Genomic DNA, 20485 nt, shown 5'->3' on the forward strand with positions numbered 1-20485 from the left:
GACCACAATTTGTACAATTTTACCCGGAGATAGTTTTCGATATTTATTATTTTTTAAATTTGTGAATGATTAAAAACTGCCACTTTCTGCAGAATAACAGATAACATATAAAATTGTTGTTGAGAAAGGAATGCGAAGCGCCCTAAAAGCCCAGTATTTTAAATTTAGAAGCCCTCCAAATTCAGGCAGGTTAAAATATTACATAATTGCATGTTCCAAAAATTTGCTTTTATTAGATTTGATCTCGATATCCAATGTGAGCACTTTTGAATTATTTGAGTATCCATGCTGGATTCCTTAATTAAATTTTAACCTAATTGATCCCAAGGTTCACAAGACACCCTATAAAAGTCCTTTTTTTGGTACGTACTGCAGTAGTGAAATATGTGGTACGTACTGCAGTAGTGAAATATATGGTACGTACTGCAGTAGTGAAATATATGGTACGTACTGCAGTAGTGAAATATATGGGTTTTAGAGGAAAGTGAACACAACAGTTTTGACTTCATGTTCCTTTGAAAGCAAAAAAACAAATAATTTTGTAGAATTGTCTGAATACAAAAATTATTATCATATCTACATTTTCAAATAAGTAAATAATCCCTTTACCTGTACTTTGTTGTAGATGGACCTACAACCTCATCATTCTACAAGATATAGTGATCTTAATTACTGGTAGAGATAAACAAGTTCTCTGATCTTGACGAAATTTAAAGACATCCTAAGCTTACTTCCCGCTATTGTTGTTAATATAATTATTTAAGTAAGATGTTATTATTAACTATTTTATGTTTCTAAAATGCGTTTTTACAAATAATCAGTGAATGAATGGAGTTCTATGGAACAAATAAAAAACTCAGTGACTTGCAGGTTTCTCCACAATAAAATATGTCCAATCTGTGTAAGCCTAAATATTTAGGAAATATTTAATAATAAGTACTGAAATAAAGTAGACTAATTTTAAAAAGGAATTCTAAATTGAATACCCAAAAATTATGTTTTCAGAACAAAAAGAATAAACAGCTTTGAATTTACTTTACTTGCATCAAATGTATGTTTCAGTTGAAGATAAAAGTAAATTTTGTCTGTTATTTGTTTGTCATATTAATTCAGATGGCCTAGGATCTTCATCAAGAACATTTTGTATTCCTGTGATATAAAAAACATTTTCCAGATTATAGTTTCAATTTATATTTATATCCTTGTACAAGCAATAAGCCATATTCAAAAAGAACCAAATGGGCAGCGACACTCATATAGAATAAATAGGATCACAATTGGAGCCATACAAAACATATCACCACAAAACTTATCACCACAAAACTTATCACCACGAAACTTATCTTTTCAAAACTTATCAGCGACAAAACTTATCAAAACAAAACTTATCAACTACAAAACTTATCAAACTACAAAACATATCAAACTTAAAACTTATCAATAAAATTCATGAATCTAGATTTTCAAATCATGGAAATGCTCCAACAATTTTTTTAAAAATCCGCGAATTTTACTAGAAAATTCGGTAAACTCTCAGTTTCCCAGCCCCTTTCAACCGAGATAGAGGCTAATTTTGTTCTCTCACAGAAGGGTACAAACTTACTTAAGGATGATGAAAATCATCTGTACAACAAATACAAAGACCTGAAGGCTATGTAGGCAAGCTTTGATAGTGTACCCTTGAACACATATATGTTCAATATTGCCAGCCTATTTACGATGAATAATGATTTTTATATATAAATTCTAAGTCAAGTTTTAGTTGTACAACGTTTAAAAATGTTTTGAAAAATAAGTTTTGAGTTTGATAAGTTTTGTAGTTTGATAAGTTTTGTTGGTTGATAAGTTTTGTAGTTTGATAAGTTTTGTAGTTTGATAAGTTTTGTGATGATAAGTTTTGTTTTGATAAGTTTTGTTGTCAGATAAGTTTTGTTTTGATAAGTTTTGTGGTGATAAGTTTTGTGGTGATAAGTTTTGTGGTGATATGTTTTGCATGGTCTCCTCACCATTTATCTGTTTTGAATAACATTAGTTCACAATTTTTTTCTTTTTATTACAATTTGTAGTAATGTTGATAAATAAACTGAGAACATAAAAATAGTATTTCTTTTTTAAAATGTATATTTAAAGGGGTTTAAAATAATTGAGAATTTTTACATTTGTAATTTTATGAAATTTAATGTTTTAGTTTGTACATTGTAGTTATATCAAAAATATTTTTGTTACCTGAGCTGAAAACTTTAGAATGAAATATCCAATTAGAAGATAACGTTGCTTCTCTGGAGTTTAAATTCATGAGGAGAACAAGCAATATTTAAACTGGATATTAAGAAAAAGAGTGGTTTAAGCCTTAATCCTGATATCCACCATTCTAAAGTTTTCAGCTCAGATTATTTTAATTGTTGATAGATTACTAAAGTTTGATTTACGAAAATTTGAAAAAATGCACAATATACAGTTTTTACAGCCCATATATAGATGTTAAACTTTACATACATTTTAAATACATAGATTTGCAAGAGTGGTTTGAAAATAAGTATTTCCAATTCTTTCATATGGTCTATGTAACTTTCACATGCCTCAGGCCTTGATTTTACAAACCCCGGATGGAATCAACAAGATTTCATGAAGAAATATATTAAAATGTAAATTATGACATTTGAAACAGAGAAAAGATTGTAAACACTATGTTAAGCTCCTTAACAAAGTATTGTTAATATATTAGATTAAATCCCACAATCCACAATATTAATAGATGTAGATGAATCACTCCCCTCCCCCACCCAAAATTAATCTGTATTAAAAATAATTTTTTGGATAAAAAAAAGTTATCAAGATCGAGTAAAAAAGACCAGTCGATGGTAAATACTTTTACTAATTGATATGAACATATTTCAGATATCATAGATTTTTTTGAGAAATTATGATTTTTTGGAAATCAACGTTAGAATAGGTGAGCAGGCAAACTAATTAAGAAAGTATGATTTTTTTGTTATGTGCTTTGATTTGATTAAAATTATTTATAATATCTTATGCTTTTCTCATTTGTGTTTTTTTGTAGTATGGACACGTACTTTTGATGTTGCCATTTCACTTGGTAATTTTTCTTTTTGCCATTAATTATCATTTATCCCTTTATTCAAGGACTAGTGAACTTTAACACACCTGTAAGTCTATCTGAAGGTTCAAAGAACTGAATTAAAATTAAATATACTTTCTTAAATGTGCTATATGTGTCTATATTAAGATTTATTTCTTTTTTATTTAGAATTGTTAAGGTTTAATAAGTCCCCAAAATTTTAGGAAAAATTCAACCCCTTTCCCAGGATACATGTGTAAAAAATCAATACCTTTAAACCTTCAATGAGATGGAAAGGAGCTGGTAAGGGTAAAAAAAAGACCAACTATGTATTAAAAGCCTTTTTTTCAATCACATATGTTTCATGAAGGTATTACAAACAGATGTAAGATATGGAGAAATGTAACCCCAAATTTTGCAGTAAATTGGTACAGAGATGGGTACAGGTGGAGTCAAAGAAATATAAAATGGTTAACATATCTTTATTACAAAGAATTTCAAGGAATCTAATAATATTTTGCCTGACTCAAAAATCAAAGACTAATTGCGGAGATTTATGGGATTGCAACATATGTTATTCATGGACCATAAACTGCTATTGCATTGCTTTTAAAGGGCTTGTTGAGTTATTATACTTCACAGGCTGATTAAAATGTGGAGGGGGGGGGGGGTTATTTCTACTAGGGTGTTTTCCCTGCATCGCATAAAAATCCAACTTCTTTATTCCCCACTCTTTTCTAAATCTTTTTCTGAAATTTGGAAACGTTGTCTGTACTTTGATATAATTAATTGATTGCCGGCAGGAAATTTTATCCAAGTGGGAAAGAATTGCAAGTGAAACGCACACCGAAGTTGTTTACCTTTCCAGGCGGACATCCCCCTCCCAGTCCCCCCCCCTTGCAGCGTATTTTCCTGTTTAATCTTGGTGAGCAAAAACACGTTTTCTAGAATACTTATTATCAATGCAAAAAATTTTCCCATGGTAGGAAGTTTAGACAAAAAAAGTGATTTTTTTTATGGTTATGGTAATCAAGGATAATCAAGGCGGCCAAACTACCATGGCTTTCCCAAGGGGGAGGGGGGCGTGATAGTGCCCCCTGGACCAAAAAAACTCCAATCCTTGAAATCTAAATGTCCATGTTGTTCGTCTGCACTTTATCAATATCTTTTTTGAAATATTTACCAATATTAAATATTTTACACCTGTTATTTCTCTTATACAGAACAATCTCTTTTAAAATTACAAAATAGTTTGATTTATATCTTCAGTTCAGGCTTTTTAAGCTGGATTGTAAAAGTGAAATAAACGGAGAATTTATTGACATCTCTTTAGAGCAGTTATCCAGTCATTAGGAGTATGCAATTCACTTTAGAGCAGTTAAGCAGTGATTAGGAGTATGCAATTTAACAAAGCATGCATTGTAAAGAAAAAGAAAATTATGTTTTGATTATCTTTGAAATATTAATATAAATTAATAAGGTATTAAAAAGTTGTCTGTTTGATACTCAATAGGCTAGTAACAAATATGTGATCTAGATTATTATACATTTGAAGTTGAAAATTTCCAGAAAAAAAAATTATTAGATATCAATATAAGTTGTATAAATGTAAATATTGTTAAAATTATGATGCAAATTTTATTTACTTGATTAGATAAAACATGAAGTTTCCTGAATTGACTGGTGTTCTCCGAGAGACGTGGGCAGTGATGACTCTGTATATAGGTAAACAGAGATCAATATTAAACATTTCTACATGATTTTTACAGTTATAAACATTTGTATTATAGTAGTAAAGGAGATTATAACTAACGTAGGGGTTTTAATGAAACAGAAAATCTTTGCTTTTTATCACTTTAAGGACCCTGTTGAATTCATGAATTTGAGCTTTTGACTCTGAATTCTACCTATTGTCGACTCTGCTGTAGTTCTGCAGTGTAGTTATCATCTATAGGATATGGACATAAATCCTGTATCACCGATTCAAGATACATGGTTCAACTGCCTCTAGACCTGGCTAAAATTTGTTAAATTTAATCAATGTGCAGAAGTTTAACTATGTAGACATAAATTGAATAACTTCTCTTGTGCACTTGTTTAAGTTAAGAGGTGGTTCAACATAGATAACATAGTTCAACTACTTCTCACCAGTGCTTTCCCAAAGGCATTTTCTCAAGGGAACTTCCCAAGTGACAATTGCCCAAGTGGAAACTTCCAAAATGTACATTTTCCCAAATGACAATTTCCCAAGTTGCAACTTCCCCATGAAGGAAAAACGGCATTTTCCCAATGAAGGAAGTATTAAATGAACATTTAAGTTTTACATTTTTAAAGAATCTCTCAACTTTTTTTATAGAAAATATCCAACTTAAAAAAAATTTCATTAAGTTTCTCTCAGTAACAAGAAAGTGTTGATGGCCTACACCCTTTCCAGGGAGTCGAGCCGAGCGCTGCAGATTTACTTGTTTCAAAGAAAATAAAGTACATTATTTAAGGTTAGGTTAAGTGTCTGAGGCACCACAGGCTACAATGGGGGCCAAGCACTGCAGCTAGGATGGGCTAGGGGCCAAGAGCTGCAGCTAGGATTGGCTAGGGGACCTAGCGCTGCATCTAGGAAGGGATAGGGGGATGAGTGCTGCAGCTAGGATGGGCGAGGTGCCCAGCGCTTGTTTTTTAGAAAATATAGTTTATTATTAGGAAATTGTTACTTGGGAAAATGTACAATTGAGAAGTTGCCGCTTTTCCTTCATGGGGAAGTTGCCACTCGGGAAGTTGTCATTTGGGAAAATATACATTTGGGAAGTTGCTGTTTGGGAAATTGCACATTTGGGAAGTTGCCACTTGGGAAAATACCCTTGGGAAGTTGCCACTAGGGAAAAGGCCTAACATCACTGGAAACACAATATAGTAGAATTGTTCAACAAATTCCATTGTATTTAGGTGTTCTTGGTAATGGTCTAAGTATGGGATATTCAGCAATAGCTATACCGGACATTAAACAAGAGTTACTACATCATAGAGAAAATTCTACATCCTTCTTTGATCCAATTGAAACTTCAATTGAACAACTTTACTGGTTTGGTAATGCAATATTTTAATTAAAATACATCATGATCTGTTCTAAACTTTTTAAATTTATTCTAGCAAGCATCCTAAGTATTGGGCAGCTGTTTGGATCACTAGGTGGAGGATTATGTGCCTCAACATTTGGACCTAAAAGAACTATTCTCTTTGCTTCCATTCCTAACATTTGTGGATGGGTGACTATTGGATTTTCACAAAGTATCTACTCCTTAATTGCTGGGCGACTTATGGCAGGGTTTGGTTTGTCAATGTTGTCTGCTAATTGCAGTATGCTGGTCTCTCAATATAGCTCCATTTCAAGACGAGGAATATTTTTGTCTACTTATACCCTCATGGTCAGTTTAGGCATTTTAGTGATTTATGTAATCGGAGCAATTCTCAACTGGAGATTAGCTTGCATAGTACCAGTTTGTGTTCTTGTTCTTCATAGCTGTAACCTAGTATTTATTCCTGAATCTCCAGTTTGGTTACTGGGACATTCAGGTGTTAAGGAAGCAAGAGAAGCATTACAATGGCTGAGGGCAACGGATGATGTGGAGGTGGAATTAGACACTCTAAGAAAAGTTCAAGAAAAGCAGGAGAGCGCCCTATCTTTGTGCGATGCTTTGAAAAACTTTAGAAATCCTGATGTTTACAAACCAGTTTTAATTGTTGCATTTAACTTTGTTTTGATAAAACTGGCTGGACCTGTTGCAATAGCTTACTATGCAGTGGAAATATTTCAAACTACTGGCGTTGAAGTTGATAAATATTTGGCAGCAATTATTATGGGAGGTGTTAGGGTTTTAGGTAAAAATATTTTACATAGAGCTCTAGATGTTATTATTATTATTTACCCTTAGGCGGGGTGTGTGCAATTTTTCTTGTACACAAGCTTCCCAGAGTCAGACTGGCGTTAATAAGGTAATTGTTTATTGTCAAGTATGGGTTTCCAGCAGAATGAAAAAATCTCTAATTACTGATTTTTTTTGTGCTGAATTGCAAATCGTATGAGCTTGTTTCTGCAAAATTACGGAATTCTGCGCAAAAGTTTGCAGAATATACAAGCAAATTTTCGCAGATGTCAAGTTATAAGTTTAATGAATATTTTCAGTGTTGGTTGTATGGGAATATCCATGGGACTGTTAGGATTCTCTATGTATTGCCAGCATATTAGTTATGAGTTCCCAGGATTAAGAGTCATTCCTCTTATATCCTTAGTTCTTTACACCTTTAGTTTTGGTTCAGGTAAAAAATAAGGACATCTTTGTGCATCTAGAAATACCAATATTCTGATTTGCAAGATCTTCATTTTCTTTTTTAAAGATTATGCTATTGTCATTTAGCATATTTATAGGGCAGTTGTGCAATTGTGAAGTTACTGTTTTATTATCATACTATACTTCATAGGAAAATTTGCACACAGTGCAAAAAGGATTAGATGACAATTAATAAATAAGATATTTTTATTAATAATTATTCTGACCAAAACTCTTAAACAACTATTTAAGAAAAAACGTTGGCTTATAAATTTTTAATAATTTTCTCAATCCTTTAAATTAAAAATTTAAATCCAAATTTGAATCATGTTTTAGGCACTAAAGTTGCCCTGCTGTGCATTTTATATTAAACATCAAATATGTACCGCATGATATACTACTAAAATATCTTAAAAGGAAAATTAGTACTCCTTCTTTGTAAAGTTACCAATAACCATTCATGTTTTCATGTCTATTGGAAACAAACAAAAGACCCAAGCAACAATTAAAATGAAATATAAAATGGTTATATTTTGTAATCATGTTTAAGAATGTCCAATGTCCATTGTCCATATAATCTTAGAATGAATTATATCATGTAGGGGTTGGATCTCTTATGTGGGTTTGGGCTGGAGAACTCATACCTCCTGAATACAAAGTATTTGCTGGGCTAACAACAGCTATAGGTAAATTTTAATAGTTTTTGATGGGTAGTTCCCTATTCATCTTTTAAAGAAATAAAGGCAGTGAAACTCTAATTAGTAATTACTAATACTTTTTTCCATTAGCCTATGGAGCTATATTTGGTGTGACCCTGATATTTCCAACCATGATGGCTGTTCTATATCCTTATGGAACTTTCTGGTTTTTTTCCTGTATGTGTTTCCTGGCTTTTGGACTATATGCAACTGTAATGCCAGAGACTAAAGGATTGTCTATTCTACAGATCAGAGAATATTTCAGAAACTCTGGAACACCAAGTTAGAAGATTGGAGTTCTTGAAAAAATCCTTAAATTCAAAATGTTTTAAAAGACAAGAATATCTCTGATTGCCTGTATTTGACGTAAAAATAAATAAAAATATAAAGATTTAGTCATAATTTGCTTTCTCCAGGTTCTTAATAAGATGAGATATTATTTTTTATTATTTCAAAATTGCAAGAAAGGTTTGCAGAAAGAGTACCAACACAAACTTATTATTTCCAAAAAGATGGGCTAAAAGCACCCTCAAAACCTATATTCTTCTATGACAATTATGAAGATTGTTGGACACAAATTTACATATATTATAATTTCCACATAAAAATGTATATTTTTGCTAATATGTTTCACAACTGTTTTTAACTGTAAAGTGCATATTTGGCTTACAGTTATACATTTTAAATGTTAAGATTTTAAAGAGCGATAAAAATAATACTCAATTAAATAAGTTTAGAATATTAATTTTTAAAGAAACAGTTGTTTAAGAAAAAGGCAATTCTGCTAATGTTGAATAATCCAAAACGCATTATTTTCCATACTTTTAAAAATTAACATATCAACCTATGCACTGAACTGGGGCATGGAAATATTTTAAGAGAAAACAAACAATACAAGCAAAAAACAGTAATTAAAAAATAAAATGTAATATTCTTAAAAAAATAAAAAAATATCTTTTACATTGTTTGCCATTAAATTTTAACAACGAAGACACTCTCAAGATGCAGAAAATTCTTAGCTTCTCTAGCTGGAGAATTTAGGTTTTCTTATGCCTTTGGAGAAAAAAGCAGCCCTTCAGATTAAAAATACAATTTTTATGAATTTTTTTCCCAAGTGACAATTTCCCAAAAGACAACTTCCCAAATGTACAATTTCCCAAATGGCAACTTCCCAAAGGTTAGGTTAGGCCCTCTGAGGTGTTTAAGGCTGCAATTAAGGCCGAGTGCTGCAGCCAGGACAGAACAGGCTTTGGGCTGAGCACTGCGCCTAGGACAGACTTGGGAAGTTGTTGCTTGGAAAATTAAACATTGGGAAGTTGCCACTTAGGAAAAACACCCTCGGGAAGTTGACACTTGGAAAAAATCCTTTGGGAAACTTCAATGCTAATAATTGTTATATCATCACTTGTAATTTACATATTTATTGTTGTTCTTATGTATAGAGTTTGCTTTATATAAAGAACATGGAATTTTTTAAAGACAATGGAATATATTTAAATAAACAACACTATTCAATTCAGATAGCAAAAATAGTCTCTACTAGACAGTCATAGTATACTTTATGTATTTTGTATTAACTGACATTCAAAACATTTTTTAATAGTGATGAGGAGCAAATTGTCTTAGTTGAATCTTTGTTTCCCTTTCTACTTTACTGAAGTAAAAGTTTAAAAATTTTTTTTTCATAAAACTAAAAACAAACAGCAGCATAAATTTTTTTTTAGATTAGCAGGATTCACTGAAAATATTGCTTACCAAAAAACTAGCTTTTTAAATGATAATTGAAAGGTCCTGAATAAAAATTTTAGTTAACAAATTTTTTTTTTTTTAGGAAATCATCTCATCTAAAACATTCCATGATCGGAATTATTCTTTAAAAAGAAAGATATGCAGTCTTCAGAATGGACTGGCGCTCTCAGAGAAACCAGGGCAGTATTGGCACTGTATATAGGTAAGCCAATGAAGTTGCTCAACTCTACAACAATGAATCTTCTGATCTGGTCCCAAGATCATTTGTAGTCTGGCCTTAAAAAACTATGATCTGAGCTGAAAACTTTAGAATGAGATATCCTTAGTCCTGATTACTTAATCTGAGTATCCAATGGACACACTTTTGATTTTCTTCTTTTAAACCGTTCTTTCTTGGATATAGTAGAGAAAAATCAAAAACTGGTTTTACTAAATTAGAGAGTCCCTCCCGTTTCATTAAAATCTTAAATGGCGCGCAAAATTTCAAATTTACCGGCTTCATATATGGGACTCTGATTGGTTGAATTTTACACACTTTTTAGGAAACAAGTACAATATTAGGTTAGTCTCGATATTAAGAAAAAGAGAGGATCAAGCGTTAATCTTGATATTCACCATTCTAAAGTTTTCAGCTCTGATCACACACAAGTAACACAAAAAATTGCAGTTATACTACAGAAAGGAATTACTTAAGAGTTTTTTTAAGTTACCTTACTTATTAAAATAAAGTTTATAAGATGGACATAATATCTAGATAGTGAAGTTTTTTGTTCAGGTGTTCTAGCAAATGGCATGAGTATGGGATTTTCAGCAATAGCTATACCTGACATTAAACAGGAGATAATGTTTAAAGAAAACTCAACATCATTGTTTGATCCAATTGAAACTTCCATTGAAGAACTTCATTGGTTTGGTAAGGCTTTTTGTTTTGATACATACATTTGGGTCAATTTCTTCAAGTGTTTTATTATAATTGCTATTAATGTTTCTTAAGTAATGTTAATTAAAACAACTTTTAGAAAAAACTTTGTCACATGTATGCTGAAGAAAATAGAAAAGTCACTGGTAAAATTTTGTTTCTTTTAAAACATGTTCTCTTCAGAAGGCTCATTAAAGCCCTGTATGTTTTCAATTGCCTAAAAACAAAATAAAATATTTTGCTCAATTGATTTTGTATTTACTTTTGATTTAGTCCACATCTTTTTTGAAAATAGAAACTTTGACTTTTCCTAAAATAAAATAATCTGTCTAATACTCAATTGATTTATTTTAGCTAGCATCCTGAATATTGGACAGCTGGTTGGGTCAATCTGTGGAGGAGTAAGTGCATCAGCATTTGGTCCAAAAAGAACTATTCTCTTTGCTGCAATCCCAAATATATGTGGATGGGTGACTATAGGATTTTCACAAAGTATCTACTTCCTAATTGCTGGAAGGCTTATAACTGGGTTTGGTCTATCCGTGTTGTCTGCTAATTGCAGTATGCTGGTCTCTCAATACAGCTCTATTTCTAGACGAGGAATATTTTTATCCACATACACCCTTATAGTCAGTTCAGGCATTTTAGTGATGTATATACTAGGATCTGGTCTCAACTGGAGATTTGTCTGTATTGTACCTGTTAGCATTCTCATACTACAAAGTTGTAACCTAGTATTTATTCCTGAATCTCCAGTTTGGTTACTGGGACACTCAGGTGTTAAGGAAGCTAGAGAAGCATTACAGTGGCTGAGGGCAACGGATGATGTGGAGGTGGAGCTAGATAATCTCAGAAAAGTTCAAGAGAAGCAGGAGAGCGCTTTATCTTTATGTGATGCATTAAAAAACTTCACGCATCCCGATGTTTACAAACCAGTTTTGATTGTTACATTCAACTTTGTTCTGATCATTCTTGCTGGACCTGTTGCAATTGTGTTCTATGCAGTGGAAATTTTTCAAACTACTGGCGTTGAAATTGACAAATATTTAGCAGCAATTATCATGGGAGCTGTGCGAGTTCTAGGTATGAAGATTTTTTATCATGATTTGAAAATGTTCAGAAGATTTTCAATAAATCTATTTAAGGAGGCATATGTGCAATTTTTCTAGTTCACAGGCTTCCACGAGTAAGATTAGCCATGATTAGGTATAAACTCCTCTTAAAAACTCTTAAGGAAAATAATTGTGATAGGTACTTATCAACTTCTTTCAGTGTTGGTTGTATGGGAATATCTATGGGACTGTTAGGCTTTTCCATGTATTGTCAAGATGTTGATTATGAGTTTCCTGGATTAAGAATTATACCTCTTATATCTATAATTCTGTACACATTGAGTTATGGTTCAGGTATTATTATCCAGAAGTCTGTCAGAACTTTTGTACTGTGAATCTCAGGATTAAGCATTGATCTACATCTTGTGCTGACTAGCAAATTAATTTAATTCCTCTTTGATATCGAGATCAATCATTTAGGATTAAAGATATTCCACACAAATGTTTTGACCTCAGTTAGTTTTAAATTGTTGAAATAGGAAACATAGAATACACTTTTATTCTCTAATGTTAATTTATCAATCAATGTCTATTAACATCCCATATCTCTGTTAACTCTTTTAATTGGTTTCATTTAAACCAGCATTTTCCTTTGTCTAATTTTTTCATCAAACCTAGAAATTGAAAAAGTAGACAAAAATAATTGAAATCTTTAAGACTTATGACTTATAATCTTTATTCTATTGTAATTATCAGTGAAGATGAAAGAAAAATGGATTTTTTAACAGTATTTTAGCTTGCAAAACTAATTAAAAAAAAAACTAATTGACAGTTACGAACTGTTAAAAAAAAACAAATAAAAATACTATATGTAAGTTTTATTGACAAAATATCTTTTTTTAGTTTCCTTTAAATTCTGTCTGCGAAATATCGCATTATGCCAATAGGGCTACTGTTGATAAAGCTATACAAATAGTTCTGAATAGTTTAAAAAAGAGAAAAACTTGGAACAGATGATTAATCCGACTTGAAACCAGTATTACCATTTTTATGTTAGGAGTTGGATCTCTGATGTGGGTTTGGGCTGGAGAACTCATACCTCCGGAGTACAAAGTATTTGCTGGGATAGCTGCTTCAATTGGTAAATATTTTGGATGACATTTCGGTGCTCTGTTTTTTTTTTAGTGATAAGGATCCATTTCATTTTGATGAGGAAATGAATCCGGATCCTGGATCCTGGATCCTGGATCCTGGATCCTGGATCTGTCATGTTTAATAAGGATGTGGATTTTAATCCAACTCAGGATTAGTTTTTATGCTTAGAATTTAACAATTAAAATTTTTTGTTTGTTGCATTTTATCATGCATGCTGAAATTATTATTATGAAATATTTCAGTAGTTGACACTGAAGATGTGTGTGTTTGAAAGCAAAATATTATTGTTTGGTTTGATTCAGATCAGTGGAAACGCATATTTGGGGATCTGGATCTGAATCAGGGGATTCAGATCCGGATCCAGATCCTTAGCCCTGCTATAAATTATTCAGGATGTTTCTTAAACTCAGAGAGAAAAAGTAAAAAAAAATATTTGATTTTTTAAACATTCTTAATAAGATAGCACAGCAACTTCAAGTTAGTGAATCAATTTATTCTTTTTTTAAGCTACTGGTGCTATTTTTGGTGTGACTCTGATATTTCCAACTTTAATGACTGTTCTACGCCCGCACGGAACTTTCTGGTTGTTCTCCGGCATGTGTTTCTTAGCTTGTGGACTCTACGCAACTATTATGCCTGAAACTAAAGGGCTGTCTATTCTCCAAATCAGGGAGCTTTTCAGAAACTTGGAGAAATCAAAACCTTAAATCAAAATTTTCAACAAAAACTTAAATACCTGTATTTATCATATTTAATTTTGTTGATAAATTTTGTATATTAATATTTAATTATAAACTGATGTCATAGGTCAAGTTCTTTTGACATTAGAATGCATACATGGACGAATTTAAATCATTTCATATTATGAAGAATTTAGACTGGATGCAATTAACATAACATTTATTAAGTTGATTTCCATATTATCTCTATTAATTAATGATTTGTCTAGCTGGTGTATTGATTCCTGCAGATATTGACAATGTTATATAGAGCTAATCTGACATACCAGAACAACATTAAGATAGATCAACATACAACATATATTACACATTTATATTTATCTAAGAAAAGGGGGATTAAGCTAATGACGTAATTCGAATATCAATATTATTCTTACTGTACTGATGATTCCTTCGAAACAAAAATAGCTCTGTAAAGATATTATTTAGTAACCCATAACCGAAATAAAATACCTAGATCAAATTTCGAAATATTGTAGGTGACCAACCGCTTCATTCTTAATTCCAACCAGCAATGAAGTTTTGTGAATTTCTCAAAAAGTTTCACAAATATTCCTGAAAAAATTGCTCTGCCTTATGATCGTTCTACCTTATGATTGTTCTACCTTATGATTGTTTTACCTCATGATCGTTCTACCTTATGATCGTTCTACCTTATGATCGTTCTACCTTATGATCGTTTTACCTGATGATTGTTCTACCTTATGATCGTTCTACCTTATGATAGTTCTACCTTATGATCGTTCTACCTTATGACCGTTCTACCTTATGATAGTTCTACCTTATGATCGTTCTACCTTATGATCGTTCTACCTTATGATCGTTCTGCCTCTTGTCATTCATACCTTTTGTACTAGAGCCCCTATTTCAGAATCTAATCATTAATTCCTATCTCAAAATTATTATTGTATTGAAAGAATAGATTATAATTCCTTCTTCTAAACTAGCTAAAGATAAAAGCTAATTTTAGTTTTAAAATGTACATGTCTGGGTCTACAAAAAAGTATAGTTGGTGGAAGGTTGAACCAAACCAGATTAGAAATAAACGACGGGGACCACTTCTTCAGTAAATATATTTCGACATTTCCTTGATGTCCTCATCAGTACTATAGGTTGGGGAGACACTGGTCAAAAAGGTATATGTAATTTATTAAGGTCAAGGCTTTGCGACACTTATAAAGTCGACCCGGTCATAAAAATTGGTAATACTTTTCATAAATGTTACTTGCCACATACTCTAATTTTTTATCCCTTTATCTTTGAAACTTTAATATTTGTGTACGTGGTAAATGAACGGGTAACTGGTCCTTACCACAAACTATTCCAATTCCTACATCTTAGCAACCTGAATTCACAGTTTGAAACATTTAATATCTACTTCATTTGGTTGCAAAGATATTGGAATTAGAAAATCAGAGTTTGTGGCAAAGACTCAATTCCTTTATAATATTAAAAAATAGAGAAAGCGACTTTAAACTGTTGAACAAAGTATAATAATCCTGAACATGACAAACAAACCCTTATCCAGCCAGACAACCCCACACTATCTAAATATATTGGTTGAGTTCTAGAATAAGAACTAAAAGTTTGTAAACCTGCAGAATAAAAAGGGTTAGATAATAGATAACTTTTCATTATTTCAGGAATATGATCTAGCCTTCTTTTCACTGTAGACTGTAGACTGTAGACTGTAGACTGGTATACTATGTGGACTGCAGACTGTAAACTGTAGACTGTAGACTGTAGACTGTAGACTGTAGATTGTAGACTGTAGACTGTAGACTGTAGACTGTAGACTGTAGACTTTAGACTGTAGACTGTAGACTGTTGACTGTAGATTGTAGACTTTAGACTGTAGACTGTAGACTGTAGACTAAAAACTTTCATGCATCTATAGCAAGAAAAACTTGATATCTAATTTATTAAATATCTTTTTGTGCGTCTTTCGTTAAAGAAAACTGTATATTAAGTTTATATTTGTAATGCCAGCAATATCAGTCCATTCAATAATTTTGAAATGTCAGAAACAAATATTTTTATTCCAAACAGCAAATATAGAAATCATTAATTCACAAGATTTATTGAAAAGAAAGAAAGGAATATGATATTGCAGATCAATGAAAAATTCATTCATTGAAATACTTTGCCAGAAAGGTTGTATTCAGGATTTAAGGGATGGAGGGGGAGGTGGCTCAACCCCCCCCCCACTACCTTTGAATATATTGAGATTAAATGCATGGTAAACTAGAACTTAAGCAGCATAAATACAAACTATAGAATAAACCACAGAATGTCAAGGAACCAAGAACATCTAATACTGCTTTGTCTGTTCTACATCTAGTCTTTAATACATCTTTATATGCATCAAGGAACCAAGAAAATCTAATACTGCTTTGCATGTTCTATATCTAGTCTTTGATACATCCTGATATGCATGAAAGAGCCAAGAACATATAGTATTGCTCAGTCTGTTCTATATCTTGTCTATGATACATCCTGGCATGCATCAGGGAACCTAGAACATATAATACTGCTTTGTCTGTTTTATATCTTGTCTATGATACATCCTGATATGCATCAAGGAACCTAGAACATATAAGACTGCCCAGTCTGTTCTATATCTAGTCTATGATACATACTAGTATGCTTTAAGGAACCTAGAACATATAATACTGCTTTGTCTGTTCTATATCTTGTATATGATACACACTGATATGCATCAAGGAAACTAGAACATCTAATACTGCTCTGTCTGTTCTAGATCTTGTCTATGATACATACTGGTATGCATTTAGTAAACTAGAACATCTAATACACTCTGTGTTTCTGATATTTAGTCTATGATACATTCTAATGTGCATCAAGGAATTTAGAGCATCTAGTTCTGCTCTGTCTGTCCTATATCGAGTCTATGATACATCCTATTATGCATCAAGGAACGTAAAACATATAATACACCCTGCTCTGCATCAAAGATCCTAAAAATGCACCTTGTCCGTCCTAGATTTCGTCTATGATTTACCCTGCTATGCAACGAGGAACCCGGAGCAACCAATTATTAAGTTTGAATCCTGAAGAGAAAACTAAATAAACAAGAAAACAAATTAAATATTCATTACCAGGTTACAAGGATACATAGTTCATTATAACAACAAGGATACATAGTTCACCATATTAACAATGATACATAGTTCACCATATCAACAAGGATACATAGTTCACCATATCAACAAGGATACATAGTTCACCATATCAACAAGGATACACAGTTCACCATATCAACAAGGATACATAGTTTACCATATCAACAAGGATACATAGTTCACCATATCAACAAGGATAAATAGTTCATCATATCAACAAGGATACATAGTTCACCATATCAACAAGGATACATAGTGTACCATATCAACAAGGATACACAGTTCACAATATCAACAAGAATACATAGTTCACAATATCAACAGGGATACATAGTTCACCATATCAACAAGGATGCATAGTTTATCTTATCAACAGGGATACATAGTTCACCATATCAACAAGGATACATAGTTCACCTTATCTTATTTAATTGTAAACTGTAATTCAGTATCTTTTTAAAAAAAGAGCATTGTTTATGTCATATTATTTCAAAGCTTTAAATACCCCTCTTTAAAGAAGCCGCCCGCCACTTCCCCCGATTTACGTAAAAGTTCGTTGATTAGATCGATCCCCCACAACCACTTTATACACATACATCTAAACAGTTTGTTTTTAATCTTTCTGACAGAAACAATCTCTAGGAATAATATTTGTCTTAAAACATTTTTAAAAAGTGAATATTTGTAAATGATCTTTTTTGCATCTCATGATCTGAGTTCGTTTCTCTTTTGTCCATTTGACAGCTCATCAATTTTCTTTTTTAAATAATCTTTTTTGGTTTGTTTATTTTTTTGTGGTTTAAAAAAAATTTTTATCGACGAGGGTCGATCCAGACCGGAATATATTTTCAAATAAATGTGGAACTAACATCTAAATTTTTTACTCTTCAGAGGTTTGGTCCATCACCGTCACCGAAATTTAAAGGATACAGGTTCACCATATAATCAAGGATACATAGTTTACCATAAACGATGCTATGGAAACTAATGTTGAGGAAACCGATCTAAAAAGTATCCAAACTAACAATTGAGTAGTTTGAAAGAAAATGTAGATTACCCGCGTGTTTTTACGGATCTAAATCGACTCCCTATCAGAACCACGTCTAGTTCTCATTCAACTCCACCTACTTGTCTTAACCTAACCTAACCTAACCTAAGCTATTTTAAGATCTAACTAAATGTTTATGAAAAAGACGGCTTAGATAAGTTTCCTCAGGGTGTCCCACGAAACATGACATTCAATAAATAGTTATTTTTAGTGAAACAAATCTTTTCCTTCGTTATATTTTACTTTAAAATCAATTTTTATACAACATGACTCCCATATAATATTTTTCTTGATCTTTGGTATCAAACAACTGAACAAATAATGGAAAAAGACATTCTGAACTATTCACCAACTGCCATGTTTCGTGGAACACCCTGTAGTTTACCAAAGTAACAATTGGGACTTGAAATAAAATTGCCAATGGAACTGATAACTTGTCTTATAATCATATTTGCTAATCCTTTTACTGCGATATGTTTCCTAGAAAAGAAACATATAGAAACATCTCTAAATAAAGGTTGTTAAATCAATCACTCAAATTAAAAAAGAAGCGAACTAAAATGATCTTTGAAAAAGATAATTTGCGAATATTCACATTTTAAAAATAATTATTGTTCCTTTAGATTTGTTCCTGCCATCAAGATTTAAAACAAACTGTAAATTGAAACATGTAAATTTAGAGAGTAGAGTTTAAATTGAAAGGATTACACAGATTTGAAAGTTTTGTTCTCTTCCAAACTTGAAAAGGTTTAGAGATACTATATAAGATAAAGTTAGAGGGCAACTATATATATATAAAGTAGTAATCTCTGTTTGTTTATTCGTATGTCCGATTAAAACTCAGGACCCCTTTGCCGATTCGCCTCAAATTTTGACTGTGAAACTCGGGAGAACCACGGGAATGTTCTTAGCTGGGTTGGGAAAGTCTAAGTTAAGTGGGTCGACTTTTAAAGATAAAAATAGCTAAAATCGTAGTTTAAGACCAAGCTCGGGTAAACGGTGGGAGTAACTGTGAGTACCCTGGGCAACGCTGGGTTCCTAAGCTGGTATTCTATTAACATAAAGTAGAACTCTGTTTTTTTTGTGTGTCCGATCAAAACTCGGAAACCCCTAGACAAATTTGCCTCAAATTTGATTGGGAAAGTCAATAGAAGTCAATAGAAGTCATTAGAAGTCAATAGATGTCAATAGAAGTCAATGGGAGTCAATAGAAGTCAATGGAAGTCAATAGAAGTCAATAGAAGTCAATAGAAGTCAAAAGAACCACAGGAATGTTTTTATTCTCATTTAGAAATTTTACGTTGAGTTTTTTGGCAAAGCTTGTTTTCCAGGCACAGTTGGCTTTCCACGATATTCCAATGCAGAAAGCTTCTAACACGTTAATGTGTGTGTATGGAACCCCCTATAATGCACGTAATCACAAAATCCATAATTATAAATAAATTATCGCACATAAGTTGAATTCCAATTCCATTTTTTACATCTCACCCCATGCATTCATTTCAATTCTAAACAATTCATTTTTGATATTTATAGTTGGAGAATTCTTATTGTTTATAAATGGGGAGAGAGGAGAGTATTTATGAATACTCTTCTATTTCCTGAACTGTAAAAGAAAGTGTTTTTATATGGTTCCTTATCAGTGTTAGGGAAATAGAGTTTAGCTTAAAGTACACAAATGTTTATTTATGAAAATTTATCACAGACATTATCTCCCCCCTTTCATAAATAATCTTAAAGGGTTAGTTTGCTATAAAACAAATTAGCTAATTTCTTAAAGGGACTGTAATCGCACTTTCAAGTGACCCTCATTAAGAGTCACATGCTTTATTCCTAGACTTGGTTCAATGGATCCTAGACTTGGTTCAGTGGTTCCTAGACCTGGTTCAATGGATCCTAGACTTGGTTTAATGGATCCTAGACTTGGTTCAATGGATCCTAGACTTGGTTAAATGGATCCTAGACTTGGTTCAATGGATCCTAGAATTGGTTCAGTGGTTCCTAGACTTTGTTCATTGGATCCTAGACTTGGTTCAATGGATCCTAGACCTGGTTCAATGGATCTTAGACTTGGTTCAATGGATCCTAGACTTGGTTCAATGGATCCTAGACCTGGTTCAATGGATCCTAGAATTGGTTCAGTGGTTCCTAGACTTGGTTCATTGGATCCTAGACCTGGTTCAATGGATTCTAGAATTGGTTCAATGGATCTTAGACTTGGTTCAGTGGATCCTAGACTTGGTTCAATGGATCCTAGACCTGGTTCAATGGATCCTAGAATTGGTTCAATGGATCTTAGACTTGGTTCAGTGGATCCAAGACTTGGTTCAATGGATTCTATACTTGGTTCAATGGATCCTAGACTTGGTTGAATGGATCCTAGACTTGGTTCAATGGATCCTAGACTTGGTTCATTGGATCCTAGTCTCGGTTCAATGGATCCTAGACCTGGTTCAATGGATCATATACGTGGTTCAATGGATCCTAGACTTGTTTCATTGGATCATAGACTTGGTTCAATTGATCCTAGACCTGTTTTGATTGATCCTAGACTTGTTTTAATGGATCCTAGACCTGGTT

At 32.3% G+C, this 20485-nt stretch overlaps 1 protein-coding gene across 1 annotated transcript; it reads left to right on the plus strand.

The window, feature by feature from the left end:
- The first annotated feature begins 1565 nt into the window (after positions 1 to 1565).
- Positions 1566 to 15057, plus strand: LOC111707851 (uncharacterized). Its single transcript, XM_023481029.1, has 15 exons — positions 1566 to 1591; positions 4734 to 4804; positions 6020 to 6160; positions 6224 to 6952; positions 7006 to 7066; positions 7257 to 7390; positions 8004 to 8087; positions 8190 to 8383; positions 9966 to 10050; positions 10624 to 10761; positions 11122 to 11850; positions 11913 to 11973; positions 12040 to 12173; positions 12877 to 12960; positions 13482 to 15057. Exons 2-15 carry the CDS (start codon positions 4741 to 4743, stop codon positions 13679 to 13681), a joined length of 2838 nt encoding a protein of 945 aa, XP_023336797.1. The 5' UTR covers positions 1566 to 1591; positions 4734 to 4740; the 3' UTR covers positions 13682 to 15057.
- Positions 15058 to 20485: the final 5428 nt, after the last annotated feature.

This window comes from Eurytemora carolleeae, unplaced genomic scaffold, assembly GCF_000591075.1.
Source record: "Eurytemora carolleeae unplaced genomic scaffold, Eaff_2.0 scaffold532, whole genome shotgun sequence".
NCBI classification, from domain to species: domain Eukaryota; kingdom Metazoa; phylum Arthropoda; class Copepoda; order Calanoida; family Temoridae; genus Eurytemora; species Eurytemora carolleeae.

Coding starts and splice junctions, on each gene's coding strand:
- LOC111707851 (XM_023481029.1), top strand. CDS start 4,741: ATGAAGTTTCCTGAATTGACTGGTGTTCTCCGAGAGACGTGGGCAGTG. Junction 4,805..6,019: donor AGTGATGACTCTGTATATAG/GTAAACAGAGAT, acceptor CATTGTATTTAG/GTGTTCTTGGTAATGGTCTA. Junction 6,953..7,005: donor GGGAGGTGTTAGGGTTTTAG/GTAAAAATATTT, acceptor ATTTACCCTTAG/GCGGGGTGTGTGCAATTTTT.